At 38.8% G+C, this 21,579-nt stretch overlaps 3 protein-coding genes across 5 annotated transcripts; all 3 read right to left on the bottom strand.

The window, feature by feature from the left end:
- Window positions 1–4,175: 4,175 nt before the first annotated feature.
- Window positions 4,176–9,876, bottom strand: LOC105041782 (protein ABIL1). Of its 3 annotated transcripts, XM_073253017.1 has the most exons (10): window positions 9,654–9,792; window positions 9,377–9,473; window positions 8,944–9,026; window positions 6,747–6,897; window positions 6,571–6,670; window positions 6,356–6,448; window positions 6,172–6,256; window positions 5,988–6,040; window positions 5,744–5,844; window positions 4,256–4,675 (listed from the first exon to the last, which is right to left on the bottom strand). In XM_073253017.1, coding segments are annotated over exons 3-10 (744 nt in total). In that variant the 5' UTR covers window positions 8,946–9,026; window positions 9,377–9,473; window positions 9,654–9,792; the 3' UTR covers window positions 4,256–4,516. The 3 variants fall into 3 exon arrangements, with proteins under 3 accessions (XP_010917115.1, XP_073109118.1, XP_073109117.1); XM_010918813.4 differs by lacking the exon at window positions 9,377–9,473 and having other exon boundaries at window positions 4,176–4,675; window positions 9,654–9,876; XM_073253016.1 differs by lacking the exon at window positions 9,377–9,473 and having other exon boundaries at window positions 6,172–6,448; window positions 9,654–9,876.
- A 5,490-nt stretch (window positions 9,877–15,366) lies between these two features.
- Window positions 15,367–16,940, bottom strand: LOC105042094 (protein TOO MANY MOUTHS). The gene has a single exon (XM_010919194.4). It carries the CDS (start codon window positions 16,926–16,928, stop codon window positions 15,435–15,437), a length of 1,494 nt encoding a protein of 497 aa, XP_010917496.2. The 5' UTR covers window positions 16,929–16,940; the 3' UTR covers window positions 15,367–15,434.
- A 775-nt stretch (window positions 16,941–17,715) lies between these two features.
- LOC105042086 (G-type lectin S-receptor-like serine/threonine-protein kinase At5g24080) lies at window positions 17,716–21,286 on the bottom strand. The gene is given in 6 exon segments (XM_010919184.4): window positions 17,716–18,359; window positions 18,455–18,908; window positions 19,120–19,300; window positions 19,650–19,911; window positions 19,914–20,964; window positions 21,045–21,286. Coding segments are annotated over 6 exon segments (2,529 nt in total). The 5' UTR covers window positions 21,281–21,286; the 3' UTR covers window positions 17,716–18,014.
- Window positions 21,287–21,579: the final 293 nt, after the last annotated feature.

Genomic DNA, 21,579 nt, shown 5'->3' with positions numbered 1-21,579 from the left:
AAATTTTGTATATATAGATATTTAATTTTTTTGGAAACTACTTGATATTAAATACAGCTGAGAGAATGTAATAATCTAATTTAAATTAAAAAAAAAGAATTGAAAAAAAGCTCCATGAAGGAGTCTTCTTCTTCCCAAATAACTTCTAATCCGAGTCAGAAATCTTCCACCGGAGAGGAGTGGAACTCCCCACTTCTAGCCCTATTTAAACAGGAGGGGTGTTCCCTCTTCATCCTATCAAAATTCATGACCCAATTCAATGGAAATTGCTGGAGTTTCGCCTTAAAAGTCATTGCTGTATCCGTCGAGAATCTGAGGTGGAGAGATCACTAGAGCCAAGGTAAGCCTGGCCCACCTTCTTTCTACTTTTTCCTTCCTTCCCATCATGTCAGTGACCGTCGCCGGTTGTCAGGTTCGTCAGATTTTTTTGAGATTTTCCCTTACCTATTTTTTCCTTGTTCAGTTCCTTATTTTCCTTGGGATTTTCTAACATCGATGGTCATCATTGACCGTCAGACTAGGACGGATGAGCTGCAGTGCAGTAGCCCCGGCTGCCATCGGTCATAGTTGCATCGACTGTGGCCTCTGATTTGAGAAACAAGAAGGGACTGTTCAATCCCTTGTTTTGGCCCAAGACCCACGGGAAGAAAGAAAGAGGAAGAAAAAAGAAAAAGAAAGAAAAAAATAAAAGAGAGAGAGAGAGAGTTTTCTCTCTCTCCTCTCTGATTTTATTTATATATATATATTTATATATTTAAAAATTAAATTTTATATATATAATATTTAAAAATTATTAAAATTTGAAATTATGTATTTATTTATAAAAAATAATTTAAAAAAATTGGATCATGTTGCCACTTTTTCAACATCCTCTTCTCTTCTTCCCTTTTTTTTATTGTATTTTTATCTTATAACTTTATTCATATTTTAGATTCAATATGGGTAGAAAAATTAATAATTTAAAAAAAAAAAAAAAGAAATAGAAAAAATTGATGGTGGAACTACGCAGCCTCCATTTGAGGTTGAGGCTGAGATTGAACTTCATCAATCAACTCCAAAAACAGATACCATTTCTTTAGAAAAAAAGCCATCTAAAAAAATAAAAATTGAAACAAAATATATTAATATTCATGTATTGAAAAAAGATCCGGGATTGCGCAAACAAATTTGGAAATATCCTGTGAATCAATGTGATGAAATTCATCGTGCCTATATTAGTTTAGGTCCTTATCAACTAATATTGAAAAAGTATGATCCTATTGGTTCAGAAAAACATCATAGGTATTTTCAATCATATTGGTTCAATCAACATCTAGTTAGCTCGAATATTCTCCAACTACAAATGCTGCTTATTATCCTGCTTAGTATCTCTTTTCAAAGCTAGGTGAAAGAAGAAGCAAATTTGTAGAAGGTGGATTTTAAAATTAGAAAAAAATCAATGATGGGGAGAATTGTGCGTTTCTTGGACATATGGGAAAAAATTTGAATTGTGCGTTTCTTGGACATAATGTTGCTATGGAGAGCTACCATGATCTGATAAATGAGATAGCTAAAAATTTTGCAGTAGATACCATTATTGATGAATTTAGTTTTATGAAAGAATGTCGAGTTCAATTTAAATAATATTTATGAAAAAATTATTTAAATTAATTTTAATTATTTATTAATATTTTTTTTATTTTTATATTCTCCTGACCCTCCTGTAAAAGTTGGTATGGTCCGCCCCTATATCCGAATCACATGCACTATAGAAAAAAAAAGATAAAATTATTCAACCTACAAGATGACTGACCTAGTAGATATCCGAATCAATGATTTAATTAAATTTATATTCAAAATATTAAATATTAAAATTATTTAAAATAAAATATGTATAATATAAAAAATATAAATATTCTTTTTATCAAATACCATCATTATTCTTTAATTACAATATAAATAAAAAATAATTATGAATTGTCTATTTTTAGAGAGCTTGTAATAAAAATTAAATATAAATATAGGAATGCATACAAGTTATTACTATTTTTAATACTTTAACCAATAAAATTCATAAAAAATGATTAAAATATGGATATCAAAATGTATATTAAGAGCGTGTTTGGTTGCACTTTTTGATTTTTACTTTCTAAAAAATATTTTTATTTTTTTTTTAATTTTTGCTATAAAATAAAAGTAAAAAGTATGTTTGGTAACTAGTTGCTTTGGCTGATTATCTAATTTTTAAAAAAATTATCTAACTTTTTTAAAAAATAAGTGACTAATTAACTACATACCTCTTTGCCGGATATTGCTAACTTTTTAAAAAAATAAGTGACTAATTAACTACATACCTCTTTGCCGGATATTGCTTTGGCTGTTATTATATTCTGTATTTCTACCGACTTTCTGAACCACTACTCAAACATTGTCAGCAACTGAACCAAACTCTTCCTTCGATGCCGATTCCACTCCCAGTTTCCCTCCCTCCAATCCCCACCGATGTATGAGCCGCATCTTGAGAGGGAATCCATGCTTGAATCCAAACCTGAGCTCCATCTCATTTGCCTTGGATCCCTCCCTAGTCATCTCCCAGCGCCGCCACTCCACCATTGGTGTATAATTAGAGCTGGGGTTCCCCTCGATGAGCTCTAACATATAGATGTTGGGCTTCTGTGGGGTTATCCCAAAGTGAAAAGATAGTAGAATTCCGAACAATGATCGAATCCTCGAAGTCATCGGAAAGGTCGAGTTTCTTCCACATTCGAAAGATGGCGCTGAGGAGAAGGGATCGGAAGGGGGATATGGAGAGAAAGCGGAAGAGACAATCCACGATGGTGGCAGTGGTAGAGGACTCCTAGAGGGTAATCTGGACGGCGGAGGGGGTGAGGCGGACGAGTGCCTAGGAGGAGGGATCGTAGTAGAGGAAAAAGAGGCGAGATTTTTCACTCATTTTTTTAAAGGAAAAATAAATTTTAAAAAGTAAAAAAAAATATTTTTCATAAAAAATAATTATTTTTGCTTTTTTGCTTTTTATTTTTTATGATGTTATCAAATATTACTTTTTGATTTTTATTTTTTAAAAATTAAAAAATAAAAAAAATATTTTTTTTTATGGTTAACCAAGCGTATCCTAAATTGACTATTTATTGGTATGGATATATTTTAAATAAGTAAAATAAACTCGCTATATAAAACAAAACCAAGTGTCGTAGCTTGGCGGTTGAACACTAGTAATTCCACACTGGCTCTAGCAAAAGCAACGGCACGGTAATAAAACAAAACGTTAAGAAAAAGTGTCAAACGGCTATCTATTCTTTTGGGTTGCTAACTGGGAAAGGTTATTCAAACCTTTGTATGGTGTTTGACTGGTTAAATGGATGATCTTATATCATCCATCCCCTAACTAGCATTGTCTGAGAGATTGTTTTTTTTTATCAGAATCCGGCAAGATTCTAAATCCATAGCCGGATCTGATAGACATCACGTGGCTAAGTTTTCTTCCCCATCCTTCCATCGGGTGGATTGCATGATGACCTTCATAGGCTACAAGCAGACTCAGATGACCTTCATAGGCTATAAGTGGAGCTCAGGTACCTTAATATGCTGGAGAAATTCAAGCTAACACTAAGGACAAATAACACAAATGGATTTTGGTTTTATTAGCTTAAAAAAATGAGGTCAACAGGCCTTCCGGTACACAAACATATCCGTGCTTTCAGATCCAACCAACTCAGAAACTGCCAGGAGCCCAGGACAGCCCGTACACTGAGTGGGATGAAAACTTCTCAGAAAAATGTAGACGAGTACATTAACTGAATGGAATGCAACCAAACAGTAACTTTCTGTCAATAAAACTAAACAATAACTGCAATGAAAATACTGTCTTCATGCCAAATGAGAGATACCTGAACATAATAAAGTTAGAAACTCACGAAAAGCATCCCTTAAAAAGAATCTAAATTAATCTGTGCAGCTGCCCTGTATCCAGATCCTTTGATTGTGTCAATTAAATCACCAAGAAGGTTTTCTACTTGCTTGCGGAAAAGGTATCTGAACTGCAGCTTCTAGATCAATTTTAAAAGCATAGAAGTGCCAGAAAGGCCTTTAATGCACCATCTCAACACCCAAAATGGATATAGCCTTCAAATATAACTAAATCTATAGAAATAGATATGCGAGACTTGAGCCAGCTCTAATACAAGGACAAATTCTCAAGAATTAGACAACAATATCTTAGCTGTTTCTGGCATCTTGATAGAGTAGTTCAAGCCCCTTTACAATAATGAAATATCACACAAAATTACTCCTAAGATTTGCAACACCTCATCTACTAGGTCATGCTGCAAAAGACCTAGAGATATAAAGTGACAAAGCAGTCACACAACCACAACCAGTTAATAGATAAATACATCCAACAATCACAGAATGTTGAACAGAGTACAAGCACTGACTACATCACCAATTAGGGTTATTTGCAACAACACTCAACCAGCAAATCTGGCAGGTCGAGTCTGTAGGTTTGTGAAGAAAACCATCACAAGACGGGAGCTTTTCTTGGCTTTAAGGATTTGTTTTTGGCAAAAAATGCTGACAGCAAGCTCTTACTGCGAACAGGAGGCCGATAAATTTGAAGCCGTCCAGGGTTGTCAAAGGATCTGAATGTGATTAAAGGTTTTGAAGGCTCCACAGGATCCTGACAAGAAATAAAACTACTCATTAGATGCAGTTGTAGCTTTCCACCATAGGGAGCTTATCTCCAGCAGAAACATAGATTTTACTCTGTAATTACAGAAGTAATAACAGTTAAATAGGCAACACCTCTTTTTCTTCCCTTTGTTTACGTAAGAAAATTCATGGTATATCACTTTGAGAATTATGCCTCAGGTCAATCTAACAAGTATGGACAAGTGAACTTTATACTGGTACAATGCTTGAGAAGTTACAGAAAGCAAAAAGGTAAGTGTTGCTTTGAGACAACTGCTAATTTCATGCACAGAAGTATCTATATGTGAAACATATCTAGTGTATGCATAATTTAGCATACAGCAATTCACGTCAGATAGAAAACATAGCTTACAAAATGAAATTGCCAGTTAATTTATTATCTTGTAATATTTCAGCAAAAGATGAGAAAAATGTGATATTATCCAATTTTAGCTAATTAAATTTTAAGAGACACGAAATGTGAATGCCAAAGAACTTCCACAACAGTTCATCAATATTTCCTTTTTCTCATGATAAATTAAGAAATTCTATATTCACTTAATAGAATGGTGCTTGGGCCGACAAGCACAATGGGGCAGGTCCAAGTCTTAGGGCAGCCACTTTGTGCAAAGAAACAAAAAAAGCACCAAAAATTAGGTCAGTCCCCTCTCAGGACACCAGATTGCTGGGACCATAACTGAGTAAGGGCCTTACATGCACCCTAGGATATATTTTATAACAAATATTTTACATAAAGAGGAGGAGCATCTACTTCATTTGCTGATGGTCAAGTAAAAGCAGGATAATACTAATATAACTTGGATGGAGACTATGAGGAAAGGATTTAGCTGATCTAGCAGTGATAAGGAATGTAGCTTTCAGATAAAATGATTGGCAGCAAGGACTAGTAACCACAAGCAATTAGAGTAAGCAATGTTCCTGTTGTTTATAATGACTTTCTTCTCATGAATATCAACTTTTGCAAATGTAATGCAAAACAAATTCCCTCAATAATGGATTTCCAAAAAGAAACTTATAGCAGTGATTAATTTTTTACCCTAATGCCAAATGAGTGCAAACCCAGAGAAGAAGTGGGATTGGAACTAGCTGACTGAAGATGAGTTGATAAGGGCATTGGTGCAGCAGTGTCTTCTGCATCTGAAATTCACATTAATTCAAAATGAAACATTTGTCACATACAAATATTGAAAATAGATCCAACGCTAGGCAGCTATTGAGATGCATAATATAAGAAGAAACAAAGCAACATATTGAGTTGAAAGCTCCCAAATGGACGATACTCAAAAGATGGAAGACTTCAGCAGTTATCTTGGGAGCTTTAACATTTCCAGTGCTGCAGACAGAAAAAAAAAATCCTTTTAGCTCAGAAATAAGAACAGAACCATTTAGTTGGGGTCTCTATATCCTTCGTAAATAAGTATGAACAGGCGTGAGAGGATAAAAGAAAAAGGTGCATAAGATTGCCTTGGTACTGCATGAGGTGCTCGATCTGATGCAGAGTTGGTCTCAGAGGCTAGATGCCAGGAAAGAGTTTTTGATGCAGGGCTGCCTTTAAGCCAATCAACATGATATTCAACATGAATATGCAAATCTATAAAGAGAGACAATAGAAATAATTGAATGAGCATCGAATGCAGATATCCAGCACCTGAAGAATGAGGACGAGGTTTTGCTTGCACATGAATTAAATTAACATCAGTTTGTAGTTGTGGACTACTCTGCATTCTTCTGCTGACAGAATCTAGCTTGGGAATTGAAATGAAAAGTTAAAAATTTACTGCTTCCCATCGTTTCTTCAACGAAGATATAATCCCTCATCAAAAATAAAAAAAAGGAGAAGATATAGTCAGCTGTTACTCCTACTTGGTAGAATGTAATGTTTGTGATATCTTGCGGTATTTGTGAACATTCGCTGCTGCCTAATACCCTCTTTATCAGTGTATTTTTGGCAAGTAAGAATTTTCTGAAAACAAGACAGTAACATTAGTTTCCATCCAAGATGTTTTAAGGAAAAGTTCATGCTATTATAGAATACTTGCCTGGTTCAGACATGAAATCTTTAGCCCCACAGTTGAAACATCCAATGTTTGCTGTTCAAACAGGTCTGTCAACTTGTAAGCAACAGTACCAAGGTGATCTACTGCATTGACAAGGGCTTGAACAGCATAATCTTTCAGATTATCCAGGACCCTAATAAAAATATGTAGTTCCATTTTCACACTAAACCAAGCGAAATTTGCATTTGGAAATCTAAATATTTAACAAAAATTCAATAGATGATTATAGTGGCAGCACCACCATGATTTCAGATAATCATTCAAATATATATGCACGTGAAAGATTCTGAATTTTTGCAAAAACACTCCAGAATCCAAAGAAGCGCATGCCTTTCCGTTCAATCATAAAATTCAACAGTACTTGTGATTGTCCACCATGTTTAGATTTATGTTTTGGAAATTATTGGTCATTTTGCTTATCCATCACAAATTAGAAAAAAGGTTATATTCTCACAAATGAGTGACATTATGTTAGTTCAAGAGGATTCAGATAATTCTAAATTCTTGTTGCATATCAGTGACTCTATGTTAGTCCAAGAGAAATATTATGCAACCAGAGGTAAGAGATTTGATTGATGCAGTGATCCAGAGACAGTGAAGTGCTTGGTTGCATGGGTTCTTTTATTAGCAGCTTGTCCTGCTATGACATAAACCATCATTATTCTCAAAATTTACATTGTAGAATTCTGAACTTGCATCCCTAGGACTTTTCTTATACCAAAATTTAAAAATTTGTGTTATGGGGCCAAATAAAGTTTAGTTTTTAAGTCAATGCCATCAATTAGAATTGCATACTTCCATTAACAGTTAAAAAAAATTCAAATGCCACACTTCTGGCATCATACTCACTGATGCCATAACAAAAGCAAACATACCATTCAATAACGAGAGGGAAATATATCTATGCATCAGCAGAGAGTATCATGTTAACCATAGCATACAGGCTAGTATGCTTCTGTACACTAAAGTACTTTGTTATATGCATTTATTTGATCAATAATTGTCACACTAATACTTTTATAGCATGTTTCCTTAAAAAAAATGCTTTTCATAGCTTCTTTTTTTTTTTGGAAAAATGCTGGTTTGTAGTTCGAAGTCCTCATATCGATTATGATGTTTTCAATGACTTTTTTCGGAAGTAGAATGCATGAATGAGCTATACATGATGTATGCTGTATCTATTAAAATAAAAAATGAATATGAATGTTTAAAATGCATCCATTCAACATTATGAAACAACCCAAAAAGTTTGATTTAAAAGTCGGGCACCCGATCTTTTAGAAGTATTTGTCCACAAGGGTGCATATTTTTGTGTTTATAGATGCTAGTTCCAGTTTACAATTCACTTATCAGGTCAGCATCATTTTTTGAGGAAAATTGCATCAGTATCAGCAAGTACTTTATAAAATATGTGTATGTAAGGAGTGTTGATATAAATGAGCACCATTTGCCAACTGAAAACCATGCCTCCTACAGCATTTTCTTTATTATAAAACATCATTCACAGTATTTCAGATCCAAACATAACTTTGAAATATCACTAGAAAATAACAGTTAAATATATGTTTTTGAACAAGCCTACATGCTTGAGGAGATCTTGATCAGAGAAAATCACTTCAGGTAGGACAGGGCTGACAGAATATGTTGTCTGCAGACTTTAAAGGGGAAAATCATGCTTGTACATCAAATCCCAAGAGCTCATGGATCTTCATTAACAAATTCCTTGTGCCAGAAACAACAGTAAATTGCATATGCAATTCCCATGGTATTCACAGGTTGGTCTCTGATATCATATAAATGCAAGTGGAGGAAAGGGAGGAGTACGATAGGTTATAGAAGATAAAGAACAACAAAATGCTCAATTCCAGTATACCTATTAATTTCATGATCATATCCAATCCAAAAATTGATGCTTAATCTCGAGATTGTGCATTGCAACATCTTTGTTCAATTGCATGCTGATCATGATGTTATTCAAATAGAAAAACATAAATGGAGCTTTGATGAACAGCAGACACTTGTCAATATGGTAAGCTTAGCCAAAACTCTTCCAAACCCAGAACTAGAAGACAGGCATAATACTTACAATTCATACATATATATTTTTGTCATGAAGAAATGCAGAGAAAGCATCAATACCAATGCTTTAAAAGGAAATTCATGCACCAAGAAATCTTACATCTGTTTCTGTTCATTGTGAAGGTAAGAGTTTTCACAATACTCGGCAGCAGAGTAAAGCTGAGGCCTCAAGTTCTTCAGTTCCTGCACCCAGTCAATAACAACAGCATATAGTGTTCGAATAATACATACAAAATTCGAGAGAAGGACAGCATTAATGTTTTTTCAGAGTGTTTCAGATATTAAAAAAAAAAAAGATCGGCTAAAGACATAATAAATAAAATATATGGCACCGCATACATAAGAAAACCAAGAAACAAGAAATGATATCATAAATATTTACATACTAATACATGCTCGTTCTTGCAGCTATCTCCTATTCAAGAGCAAACCAATCTTTGACCCATCCACGACTATCTAACGGACAGGATTCCAAGAACAGTTCCTCTTTCTAAATCGTCCAATCTAAAAATCAATGAGGCGTTGGGAATAACCAGAGATCTGAAGACAAATCTTATTTTGTACTGAGTCACAAGAAATGGCGCCCTGAGCTCCAAAAAGAGTTTGTCCCACGGAGGAATTCATTGATAACTGCCAGGAAAATAAATGCAAATAGAAAAAGAAGCAAAGAAACCCTAGAAACAATTGAAATCGAACTGGCAAGAAAAGGTCAGAAGATTCGAGGCAAGGAACAGATAGAAACAGATCAGATCTGGTGGTTAAAAAAAAAAAAAAAAACAAAGAACTCAGATAGAGAGAGAAAGTGGACACCTGCAAGGCCATGACGAAGCCCTTGCTCCTCTCCATGGATACCTCGTCGGAGGTCATTGCCGGGTTCTCTGGCCGCCATTGCTGCATTCTTTTCCCAACGCTATCCAAACCGCTATCTGGCCAACCTCGAGAGGAAGGAGGGAAGTAGAGCCAACTAAGTGGGTTTTATTAATCCAAGATTAGGCTAGAATTTTCTTTTCTTTTTTTGTTGTGGGAATTGGGAAGAGGGTTTTTACCAAAAAAAGAATGAGAGAGGGGAGGAGAAGGGACTGGGGAGTGAAGTCAATGCCATACCGGGAAGCGGGTTCAAGATTTTTCGCGAGCGAGAAAAATATGATATGTTGGGGCCCAATCATGCCACCAACAAGAGTTCCCTTGCTTTTGTTTCCGTGCTGATCTCACGGACTGGTGAATTTGAACCAATTATATCGTGCCATATGGCGTGGAGAATTGTGGTTGGGCCTCATGTGGCTGCATTGAAAGGATGAATTGGGGATGGTGAGTGCGATGGCCATGGTGGTGAAGTGGGCTTGGTTGATGAGGCGTTGATTAGTTGGTGGACCGAAGATTGGGTACGGTCGGAGAGAGCGAGCGGTTCGGCGCCGCAAAGGATATTATTGTGCGGTTTGGATTCCGGTTTAAAATCCAATGCAACAAGAGGAACGTCAATGCGTCCGATATTCCGGATCGCGTCTGAATTTTTGGATGGTATCTACTTAGTGGGTGGACCAGCAATATGCATGTGCGATGCATGTATGATGATATAAAGCTATATTTATTTTAAAAATGATATACATTAATTTTTTTTTTAATTCATCAATCTGTTGATGATAATTTAGTTCCAATAAAAACAAGTTTTGGATGAGTAAAATGTTTAATTTAAAAAAGATAAATTAAAAAACTTTTATTTCGCTGGAATTCGAGAGAGGATGTAACTTTTTCCTCGTGGAATAGGATCCAGTTATTTTGAAACTTGTGGCACGACAGACTTTTTATTTTTTATAACTTTTTAAAATTATGGAGAGGATGAAGTTAGCTCTGGGTCGTTTAGGATGCATTTGGTTAATCATTAAAAAATATTTTTTATTTTTAAAATTTAAAAATTTAAAAATAAATATTTGATAATATTATAAAAAATTAAAAATTAAAATTAAAATAATCAAAATAATTATTTTATATATAAAATAATTTTTTTTTGCTTTTCAAAACTTATTTTTTCTTTTTTTTTTTACTTCTTTATATCTAAAATATCAAAATAAAAAATAAAGAGTCCGAACCTTTCTTCCTCGTCGAGCTCTTCACCTCCCCATCCTCTTCTTTCACTCTTTCTGAATCTTTTTTTCTCATAGAGCTCTTCACCTGCCGTTCCCAAACGTTGCTTTTTACTTTATAGCAACGTAGTTATCCAACATATGTTTTATTTTTTTTATTTTTACTCAATAATAAAAATAAAAAAAATAAAAATATTTTTTAAAAATTAAAAATCAAAAAGTGTAACCAAACGCATTCTTAATAATTATAGGGATATAACCGTGTAAAAGGGATAAAATTTCTATAGTTAGTTTGATCATGAAAAAAATTATAATTGGACCATCATCATCTATCATGTATCCCTCATCCATAAAAAAAAAAAAAACTTTCTTCTTCTCCGTGCACAACCCCTCCTTTTGGTGGCTCTACCTTACACCTGCACCCTGGCCCCCCGCACTCACTTCGCCCTTCTGCCCTAACGTCTGCACCTCAATCCTCTGATGTCCGCACCGCCCCGATGCCTTCGTGCCCACCTCTACCCCTTCGATAGGTTCGCCCCGACGCCTGCACCTCAACCCCCCACCCCCTGCTCCGTGGGCACTTGCACCTCGGCCCCCCACCCCGCTCTATCGCTCTCCTCCCCCAACTCCGGTGCCACCAACTCTCCTCCCTTCCACCCCTCCTCTCCTCTTTTTTTTTTTCCTTCTCTGCTTCTGCTTTGTGATCCGTAAGATGGAGGATATATGACAGATGATAATAATCCGATCATAATTTTTTTATGATCAGACCGACAATAGAAATTTTATCCATATAAAAGAATAGCTAACTAATGATTAAGCATTGACATGATGTCATCTTCAGTCTCATTATGCATATATTATTGAATGGTTAGCTATATGATTATGCAATAGGCATTGAATTCGGATATTCATTTTACGAATGACTAGACAAAGTTTGTGTTAGCCACATGCCATGTTTTACTTTTTATAAAGTATAATTTAATATATCCATAAAAGCACATATTATAGGTTGGCTTGAGTATTAGACTTGATGAGCATTCCTCTTGGACGAAAACAGTGAAAAGACTAGATGCGCGCATCTGCAACAATATTTTCTATCAGCATCGTAGCATCAAAACCAAGTCGGCTATTGGCCCACCAAAATAGCATAGTACAATCTTGAGAAAAATACATATGCATGGATTCATCTAATAGAAGCATTTAATTTACAATTCAAGACAAGATGGGTGCCAATAAAATTGAGCATGTTTGGTAGTACTTAAAAAATCCTTTTATGACTTTTTCATTTTAAACATTTCAAAATAATTTTTAAATATGTCTTTTATTTTAAAATTTGAAAATATTTTTATAATTAGATAAAAAAAAACCTAACGTATGATTTCTTTCTCTTCTTTCAAAGCAGAAGTAAAATCAAATATGCAAGATCCCAATAAACCTTCAAGTAAAGTTTGCATATAAATCAATGTTGTCATTCTCATACTAACTTGTGATTCATAGAAAATGCAGTTACTTCATGAAATGCAACTAAAATGTCCATGTAATGATACCAATTTTGCTCTAATACATTTATCATACTACATGCTTGTTAAAATCCATATTGATCCAACCATAATTGTTCAGATACACCAGGACTAGTAGATTTTTTTTTTTTTTTTTTATAGGAGAAGACGGACGAACTTGCAGAGTTGGTTAGACAATAACACAAATTTGGCATTCTGCTAGCACCGCCTTGGCTCATCTACACCAGTGGGTTGGTAAACTAAACATTCATGACGCCATAAATAACCGGACAAAAACTCCACCAAACCCACCTCCTTCGGTGGGGGCAGTTCGCCCCACCTATGACTATGGGCCCCACAACGACGAGCCAATCGAATTGAGCTGCTGCCGAGCCCAATCAAACTCTTTTGAACCGCCTGTTGGGTGCTCCCCCATTTTAAATGATTCCATTCCAAAGTTTCTGTTCACGATTTACGAAATATAGAGCATCTCTCAGCAAAACATGTGGTCCACGCGAAGGGATCACCATCACTCCAGTGCAGCATCGGTGGTCCTCCCTCTCTTTAGGAAGGAGCTAAACCAATTATATAGTGTCCTGAAAACTACTGTGAGTCTGCCTTTTAGCAGAGGCTGCCAGCTGCGGTCGTGTACCATCTCCTTAACACCAGTTGGTTGGATGGTTCAATCACGCCATGGATGATCCATTTCTTGCTTGGCCTCAAGGCTAAAAGAACCTTCGCTCCCCGTCTGTGCAGTTGGGGTCATTGTTTGTTTGTCCAGCTAATGGTTCTCTCTCCTGCTTGCCTTCAATGATTAACTTCACTCAGGGCATATCTAATGCCCAATTATAATGACCATGTCTCGAATTCAGAAGCGAGGAATGAGTACTAATTGTGCTACCAAGTTCGTTGTTTGGCATGCTTCCCATGCTATTGATTGATCTTTGTTCAAACCCAGAGTTATCCCAAGAATGATGGCTTTCGTTGTATGCACACGAGAGGTTCTCCTACCATGTGGTGCAAAAGGATTGGTGTAAATTCGGAATCTGGTGCTCCATATATGAGAGGTAGAAAAATATTATTAGACGTCAGTATCCTCAAGAATTTTAGTGTGTCTGTGCGCATATATAACGAGATCCCAAAAGCATGATTCATACCCAATTGGAATATTGCTTCATGTCCTCAATATGTGAACCATGAACTAGTCTTTGTCCCATTCCATGACAATGTCTGACTTTGGAAACTTTTCTTCTCATCATATTCTCTAAGAGAGAGAGTAATTGTGACACACTCTCACTCTATTTCACCAAAATTAAAATCAACACATCTAGCTGCCATCGAGTAGCGGCCACCACCATCGTCCACCATTATTTCTTGCTTTCCGATGGCATCACGTGGTCCATGGTATAATGGTTATGGGGGTGGAGAGGTGCTGGCGGTGGCAGCGTTGTCAAGATGTACCACATTGGTTCATGGAGGATGGCGAATACAGTGGTGGGGTGAGTACCTTATGATTCTTTTTGGTGGAAAACCAGCGTCTCTGCCCTGTGGGTCCACTGAGTGCCGCTAGTTCTTTAAGAGGCAGTGGCTTTACTCAGTCTACTCTTTGGTAGTTGATTCCAAACCAGTCTTATGGGATAGTAATCTTACAAGCATGTTGTTATTAGGTTACCATTAAGACCTTAAATTTTTACATATTTAAGTGGTGATCACATCTCACTTGATCAGTTGTAGGTACAATATCTTCACAGATATCCATAATTTGGGACTCATCTGAAGGTTGATATACATTGAAGTCAGTCCCTAGGAAGTAATTGGTGGAGTGGAATTCTCTTTTCCAGCACCTCCAAATGCCTTGTTTTAGTATGGAAAGTTCTCTGGAAGGCCTTTAACTTAACGTCCTAATATGTTTTTCACCAACACTGGAAAGGAGATCTATGTCACAATTTAATAGTGAATGTAGATGCATAGATTGAGACATGTAATCATCAATCAACACGTTCTTTTTGGTGATGGTTCTGGCACCCTCCAAGAAAAGCTGTCCCACAGGATCAGGGTTGTATCTTTCGTGCCAAAGAAGGATTCAACTTCCTTCGCACAGGATCTCAAGGCACTCCAAACTCGAATCATTTGCTTGCAAATATCTCAGAGTGACCGGTGGATGATCCAACAGTGGATTCGAGTGAAGGAATGTAAATCCTTCTTTGGTGCGAAAGATACAGCCCCAACCCTGTCTCACGAGAATGCATGTTGGGGGCCCGGGGCAGGGTCCAAGGTTGGTCCATCTGATCCTTTTCTTCCAAATATGCCCAGTTTCATCCAGCCCATGGTACTATTACCCGATGTTAAGCTCATGAAAGCGAGACGACTAGGTCACATTTCTGATTTAAGCCCAAACATACCACAAAAACAGTCCAACCTATTTGAAGTACAATATTGTCTTGATTTAATGCCTAACTACTTTTGTAATCATATGCATAGAATTTCAGTGTCACCAATTTTATTCACATCATGCATGTCTATATCACATGTGGGAGGAGTCGAGCGTAACCCAAGCTACCGAAAGAACATATTTCACAGCCTAAGTTTACTTAGACCTAATAAATATTTGGACCAAATTATCATGAGTGCACATTGCATCCTACCTAGCAATAGGGCAACATGAGTGAAGATTTCTTCCCATGCAACCTGAACACTCAACCTGAAGATAGCCTGAGGTAATCTGTAACACAATTATATGTATATACGTAACCAATTTCTTAGCTATTTTGCTTAACATCAAGATAGTCTTTCTTATCGTTTTCTTTTTCTTTTTACTTCATACTGAGCAACTGGACTCCAAGATTATGGTACAAAGTAGTCAAACTTTTTTAAGGAACTGTTGTAATTGTACGTAAGTTATCATCTGAAGTCATAAAAAGGCACTTCTTTACGTTGCCGGTGGTTGTTACATTCTCTAGAGAAGATTCGTCTACATATACAGCCACTATGTCGACGGCGCTCAAAGAAGATTACAACAATGGAAGAACAGAGAGCAGGAACCCAGTGATCGGAACAAGTAGTCGAAGAATTCCAGATCCATGAGTTGGGGCGTATGAGCTAGGTCTGGAAGGTGGCCCGCGGTCGGTCCTCGATGACAAATGCTTCGTCTGGTGGCCGCTGATACTCGCACTTGCAGCTCCTACCACCACCCTTTTGGTCTCAGTCTCGCAATAACTGATGCCCGACATCGAATCAATGCCCTCAGACCTTCCATTACTCGCATCGTAACAAAGCCCTGGGTTGTTATAGACCCTCAGCTTCCTCCCTATCCTCCACAGCATCTCCTTACTGAAAGGAATTGGCCCCGAAAGTCGGTTATCATTCAACCTCAACTCACTGAGCTTCTCCAATCTCTGGAAGCTCTGCGGTATCGAACCATTGAACTTGTTGCCATCAAGATGGAGAACTCGAAGGCTCGGCAATTCTCCAATGGACTCCGGTATTGGTCCTTGCAGCCCCATGTTGGATAGAACCAATGTGAACAACTCTTTTAGCCCAGCAAAACCGTCTTCTGGAATTGTGGCTGAGCTCATATAATTCCCATTGAGGAGTAGTGCTCTCAGAGAAATCAGTTTTCCGAGAGAGCTCGGCAAAGGACCGGAGAGTGAGTTGTGACTCAAATCAAGTAGAATTAAGCTCTTTAGATTGCTCAGAGAGTCTGGAATGGAACCTATAAGGCGATTTCTACTCAAATCCATTTTGATGAGGGAATCGCATTGGCCAAAAGTGGCCGGGATTTGGCCGTGGAGGAAGTTATGGCTGAGGTCCAGGACGTTCAAGGTGGGATTTGTGAGGTCCGGAATTGGTCCTGTCAATTGGTTATAGCTCAAATCCAGCAATTGGAGACGAGTTAGCCGTTGGAGAGACTGGGGAATGGAAGAGCTCAATTTGTTGCCATGGAGGTCAAGCACTCCGAGGGACGTCAGGTTGCCGAGCTCGGTCGGAATTGGCCCCACATGGCCATTCTCACGGAGGATGAGGGATCGGAGGGAAGGGCTAAGGCCGCCGAGGAAGGCCGGGATCTGCTGGGGGTGGTCGCCGGAGAAGCAGCGGTAGAAGAAGAGGGAACGGAGGTAGGGGAGGTGGAGGAGGGCAGGGGAGAGGGTGGCATGAGCGGGGTCGCAGGTCGGGAAGGCAGTGTCGTCGGAGAGGGCGCCGAAGGAGAGGGAGACGACGTGGTAGACGTCATTGCGGTCAGGCATGCACTCGATTCCATGCCACCGGCCGCGGCACACGTCTGGGATTGCGGTGGCCCAGGCGTTGCCGGTGGCCGCCATGGTCTCGTACACGGCGCGCTGCTCGGCGGGGTCGGTCCGGGCAAGGTTGGAGAACCCGTTCTGGGGGCGGTCGACGAGGCCCGACGAGTCCGGCAGGACCACCATGAACTCAGCTTGGCACGGCATAATCGCCGTCAGTACTACAAGAGCTAAGATTGATAGGAGGGAAGGGTGAGTGGTGGTCATCTTTCTCTCTTGGCGTTGGAATTGGAAGAGATGACCGTTGGGAATGGAGGGAAGGTAAGAATTTATATGATTGGGTTGGCGGGAAGGGAATAGATGTGTAGTCCTTCGGGTTGAGGGGAATTAAGTGCCGTCACGGGGAACGGGGGGACGGGAGTTAATGAAGTGTGGATTTGGACGCATTGAATTGGTTTCACGGGAATGTGGATGGAACATTAGTTCAGAAAATAGGACTGCTAGATTAAAAAGTAAAAAGAAAACTTTTGGACGGGCATATTAATGTGAGACAATCTAGCTTATTGAATTTAGATCAGATGGTCACAATATTACTCCTTAATGGAGTGACAAAATTGTGAAGGCCAACAACCGTTTGGGGACATTTATGGATGCTTCCATAGCATATTGGTTCTATGTAGAGCTCTTGGGTCAAAATGAGATGTACTTATGTTTGTTGGGTTCAGTTAAGCATCAAGAAATGCTGCAGGGTCTGATACATGTCAAAAATTGCCAACAGCAAACAAAACAAAATAGATGAACCCATACCATAGTTATTAAGAGATCATATTAAAGTATCTTCGATGATGGTGTAGAATATCCTACTGAAGCCTCCCTCGAATGTCCAACAAAATTTGTTTTAAAAAAATCCTGTGTGCTTTGGGATTTTTTTTTTTTAAGTGCAATATATCGCTCGTTATCACCAGCCCTGTGCCTGGTATTTTGTATCTGTAGACTTCAAATTCACTCCGAGTGTTGGAATCCAGCATCCTTATAACAAATTGCACGTATCGGTGGTGCCAGGATAAGAATTTGCCTAAAAAAATTTCATCAAATCACTAATATTTTGCTTCACCAGACTTCTACAAGTTGGAAAATCACTCATATCTCCAATTTAATCTCTGAAGAATTTAGGGTATTTGCAGGAAGTATGGCAAGGATCCAGCTTTTCATAAGAGGCTCTGTCTAATCTTACCAACTTTCAGAAATCAGGCTGCGAGTTGGTTTAATCTCATGATCTTTAATGCTAATATGCTTTGTCTATGACAAATAAAATTTTTATTTAATTGGTGGTGCAGTTCACTGGTGCCATCCCTATCTGGGTGACGTGGTGGAGTAACTATAGGTTGCCTTTGATGATCGGTGGCAGGTGATCGCCGAAGAAGTTGTTGGCTGGCTAAAAGAATCCCCTTTCATGGCCTTGTAGACGCTATGCAACCCTTCCTCAACCAACTCTAGTACTGTTTGAGGCATGGGTGGCACATTGATCTCAACTGATCCTTCCAACATTTTAACCACTTCTCCCATTGAAGGCCTCATCCATGCGTCTTCCTGAATGCACCAAAAGCCAACTTGCAGGGCCCTGAGAAACTCTTCTTCGTCCAGAATCCCGTTCAGTCTTTTATCAGAAGCTTTTAATGGTGTCCCATTCATCATTTCCTGGAGTGATTACTTAAACAAAGATTAGTCTTTTTTTATAGGTTATAGAGGAAAATTAAGGAAATATTGCGTGCATATTTTGAGATTTAGATTACCTTGAAAGCCCAACCAGGGTAGAAGAATTCTTCTTCATCCAGTGACATGTCGAGATTCCTCCGACCTCCGACAATCTCCAAAAGTAGCATGCCATAGCTGTAGACATCGGCTTTAACAGTGATAGGCCGGTTGCTTACCCACTCTGGAGCCAAGTAGCCTCTCGTACCTCTAACCATAGTGATCACATGAGAGTGTTCTCTGCTCATGAGTTTTGCTAGTCCAAAGTCCGATACCTTGGGACAGAATTTCTCGTCCAATAGAATGTTTTCTGGCTTGATATCACAATGGATGATCCTACTCCGGCATTGTTCGTGGAAGTATGCAATTCCTTGAGCAATGGCAATGGTTATGCTGAAGCGAGTTTGCCAGTCCAGTAATCTCTCTTGCCCATTATATGAAGGAAATATCCATTTGTCTAATGATCCGTTGCTCATATATTCGTATACCAGAAGCCTGCTCATTGGATTCATATTGTCCATTATAGAATTAAGCATAGAAATCTCAAACACTATTACCGATCAGAATTATTTAGTTTGTTTCACTGGAAGCAGCACATAGAAAAGGGATGAATGTTCATGTGAGGCTAAAATTAATAGATCTCTTAGGACTTTGTTGAGCTTTTACAGTAATTTTTTTGTTAGTTGAATGATGGAGGACTGCTTACCTATGTGTTCGCTCAGAACAAAACCCACTAAGGCTAACCAAATTCATGTGATGCATGGAACCAATAGTAGTTACTTCTGTAATAAACTCCCTTTCTCCATGAGGCAACATCTTGTCCAGTTTCTTTACTGCAACCAAGGTTCCATCTCTGAGGGTCCCCTTGTACACACTGCCAAACCCTCCTGATAACAGTGAATGGAAGAAGCATAAAGACAGATTAATACTTTAGGTAACAAAGCAAATAGAACATATTATTATTATGACAGGAATCAGAATTACTAAATAGGTTTTTACTATTTTTTTTAAAAAAATAAAAATAAGTATGTATGCATTTGATAACTAAATAACTAGTGTGACAAAATATAAACATAACCAACAAGACTGAATTAATTCACGTGGAAACAGACCAAACAGTTAAACCACACTACTAGTTCATGCGTTAATTAATCATTAGGAATGTAATTCTAACAAAGAAAAAAAGTTTTGAGACAGAGCTAACACTACTAGTGATAGCAAGTGAAAGCACATTACCAGTTCCGAGCAATCGAGAAAAATTGGACGTCGCTGTCTGGAGATCATGGAAACTGAAATGTGCTGGACCTCCTGGTAGGCTCAAAGAGCCACTGATCATTCCCTGCTGTTGTTGCATTCTTCTCCTTTGGACGATGTAACATAAAAGCAAGCTCAGGAGAACAACCAGAACAGAGACGCAGAGAAGCAAGGGAAGAAGCACTCTACCCCTCGGCGAATCCGATTTTGGCCCACTGGACCCTTCTCCGGTGGTCCCTGTTCCTGTGTCCTAGAGCTGTTCGTCCCAAGCTTTACATGCAGTGTCGAACTCGGATCCTGCAATCCTCCAAATACTATACTCCTCAGAGTCCAGCAATATGTCTCTGCCTCCAAAAGTCCATAAACTGATGCCACACAATTGCAGTCTGCAAGGCACAATGCAGCACACTCCGAGCCTTTTGACACCTTACTGTAATTTGAAATTGTAGACGCTCCTGAGAAGTAGTAGTTAGTCTGCGGCATAGTCTCCATCCTGATCGACGTGTTTCGAGTCCCACTGCAGTTCCCTTGTGGTGATGGTATTGAGCTTGATAAGCATCCCTTGATACCTGAGCCTACCGGAGAAGTTCCCGGCAGGCATGTACAACTAGCATTGCTCTTGCTGCTATCTATGTTACAGACTCCACTGCCACAAATTCCAGCAACCAAGCATGGATTAGGGACTGCAGACCACTCAATGACCCACTGGTTGTCCCATCGATAGAGTCGCAGATTTCCATCTGTGCCGATTGCAATCCTTCGAAGAATTGGTTTGTTCCCTGCAGAATCATTCTTGTGGACATACATTGTACCAGTTGAAGATGTCCCATACCTGATACCAAAACTGCCTGATTCATCCAGTTCTGCCACGACATCGCCTGTAGCATTCGAAATTTCTGGGCTAGACCAGTAAGAGTAGTTGGCATGAGAACCCAATGAAGAGAAGTAGGGCTCTGGAGATATGTAGGTTAAGGCAAGGCTGAGGGAGGTGCGCTGCTGAAGCATTTTGAGAGAGTAAAGACCAAGAGAAGATTTGGGCGATGTTAGCTCGACGGACACAAACAGAGGCTGGCCCGGTAGGAGGGTGTCTGATGGGTGCCAGAAGCTCTGCCATGCGACTTGGCGATTGCTGCTGCTTCCGTTATATAGAATGAAGCTCCCGGAGTCTGACATCACGCCATACTCCACATCTAGGCTGGAGGTGTTGGATACCCACACTGTATTGTTTCCATCAACTAGCACAAGGTTTCCGATCTGGTCCAGCTTTGCCACGGCTTCTCTCCCAACTGGAAAATCTCTGTAGGTAATGCAGGGGCTATATTGTCATTCCATGATATCATTGCAGAAGAAAAGGTTATAATGGAATCAAAATGATACCTGTTAGGAGACCACACTATGGTTGGATCACCTGGAAGCTTGGCATACCATATAGCTAATAGCAACTGATCACCATGACCTGCGGAGGTGAATCCAAATGCAAAAGTTCCATTCTCAGAGACCCAAGATTGGTCTTCTCGTGCTGACAGCTCCGAATTGAGCGGTATGCTACCTGTCAAGCAGTGAGCAAGCTGAGGAAGCATGAGAAAGAGTATGGCAAGACTACGAGAAGCCATGGACTGAAGTTGGCTGATGAATGGATCTCAAAGAGCTTAGATCATAAGCAGGCTTTTGTAAGCGCAAGCTATCCATGAGGAATTATGTTGTGAAAAGGAAATGCATATGATGATTGGAGGAAGAGAGAGGGTGGCCTCACAGGTGTAATTTGGTAGTTGAGCAGCCAAGGCTCCAAGTTCAAATCTTTGAAAAAACCTCAAATGGTCGGCAAGAGATCATTAAAGATGGTGACATTTGTGAAGCAAGGAAACGGCTAATGTAACAAAGTCATATTTAGAGATAAGGGCGACCGGTACAG

The sequence above is a fragment of the Elaeis guineensis genome, chromosome 2, assembly GCF_000442705.2.
Source record: "Elaeis guineensis isolate ETL-2024a chromosome 2, EG11, whole genome shotgun sequence".
NCBI lineage: Eukaryota > Viridiplantae > Streptophyta > Magnoliopsida > Arecales > Arecaceae > Elaeis > Elaeis guineensis.
Note: the sequence above shows the minus strand (reverse complement) of the source record. Positions and strands in the feature narration are given on the sequence as shown.

What these genes read in the sequence shown, in the direction of transcription:
- LOC105041782 (XM_073253016.1), bottom strand. Translation starts at nt 9,740, where the DNA reads ATGCAGCAATGGCGGCCAGAGAACCCGGCAATGACCTCCGACGAGGTA. An exon ending in GCACCTCATGCAGTACCAAG is followed by an intron (nt 6,041 to 6,171) that starts GCAATCTTATGC and finishes TTCTGTCTGCAG; the next exon opens with CACTGGAAATGTTAAAGCTC. An exon ending in TGCACTCATTTGGCATTAGG is followed by an intron (nt 4,676 to 5,743) that starts GTAAAAAATTAA and finishes ATTTCTTGTCAG; the next exon opens with GATCCTGTGGAGCCTTCAAA.
- LOC105042094 (XM_010919194.4), bottom strand. Translation starts at nt 16,928, where the DNA reads ATGACCACCACTCACCCTTCCCTCCTATCAATCTTAGCTCTTGTAGTA.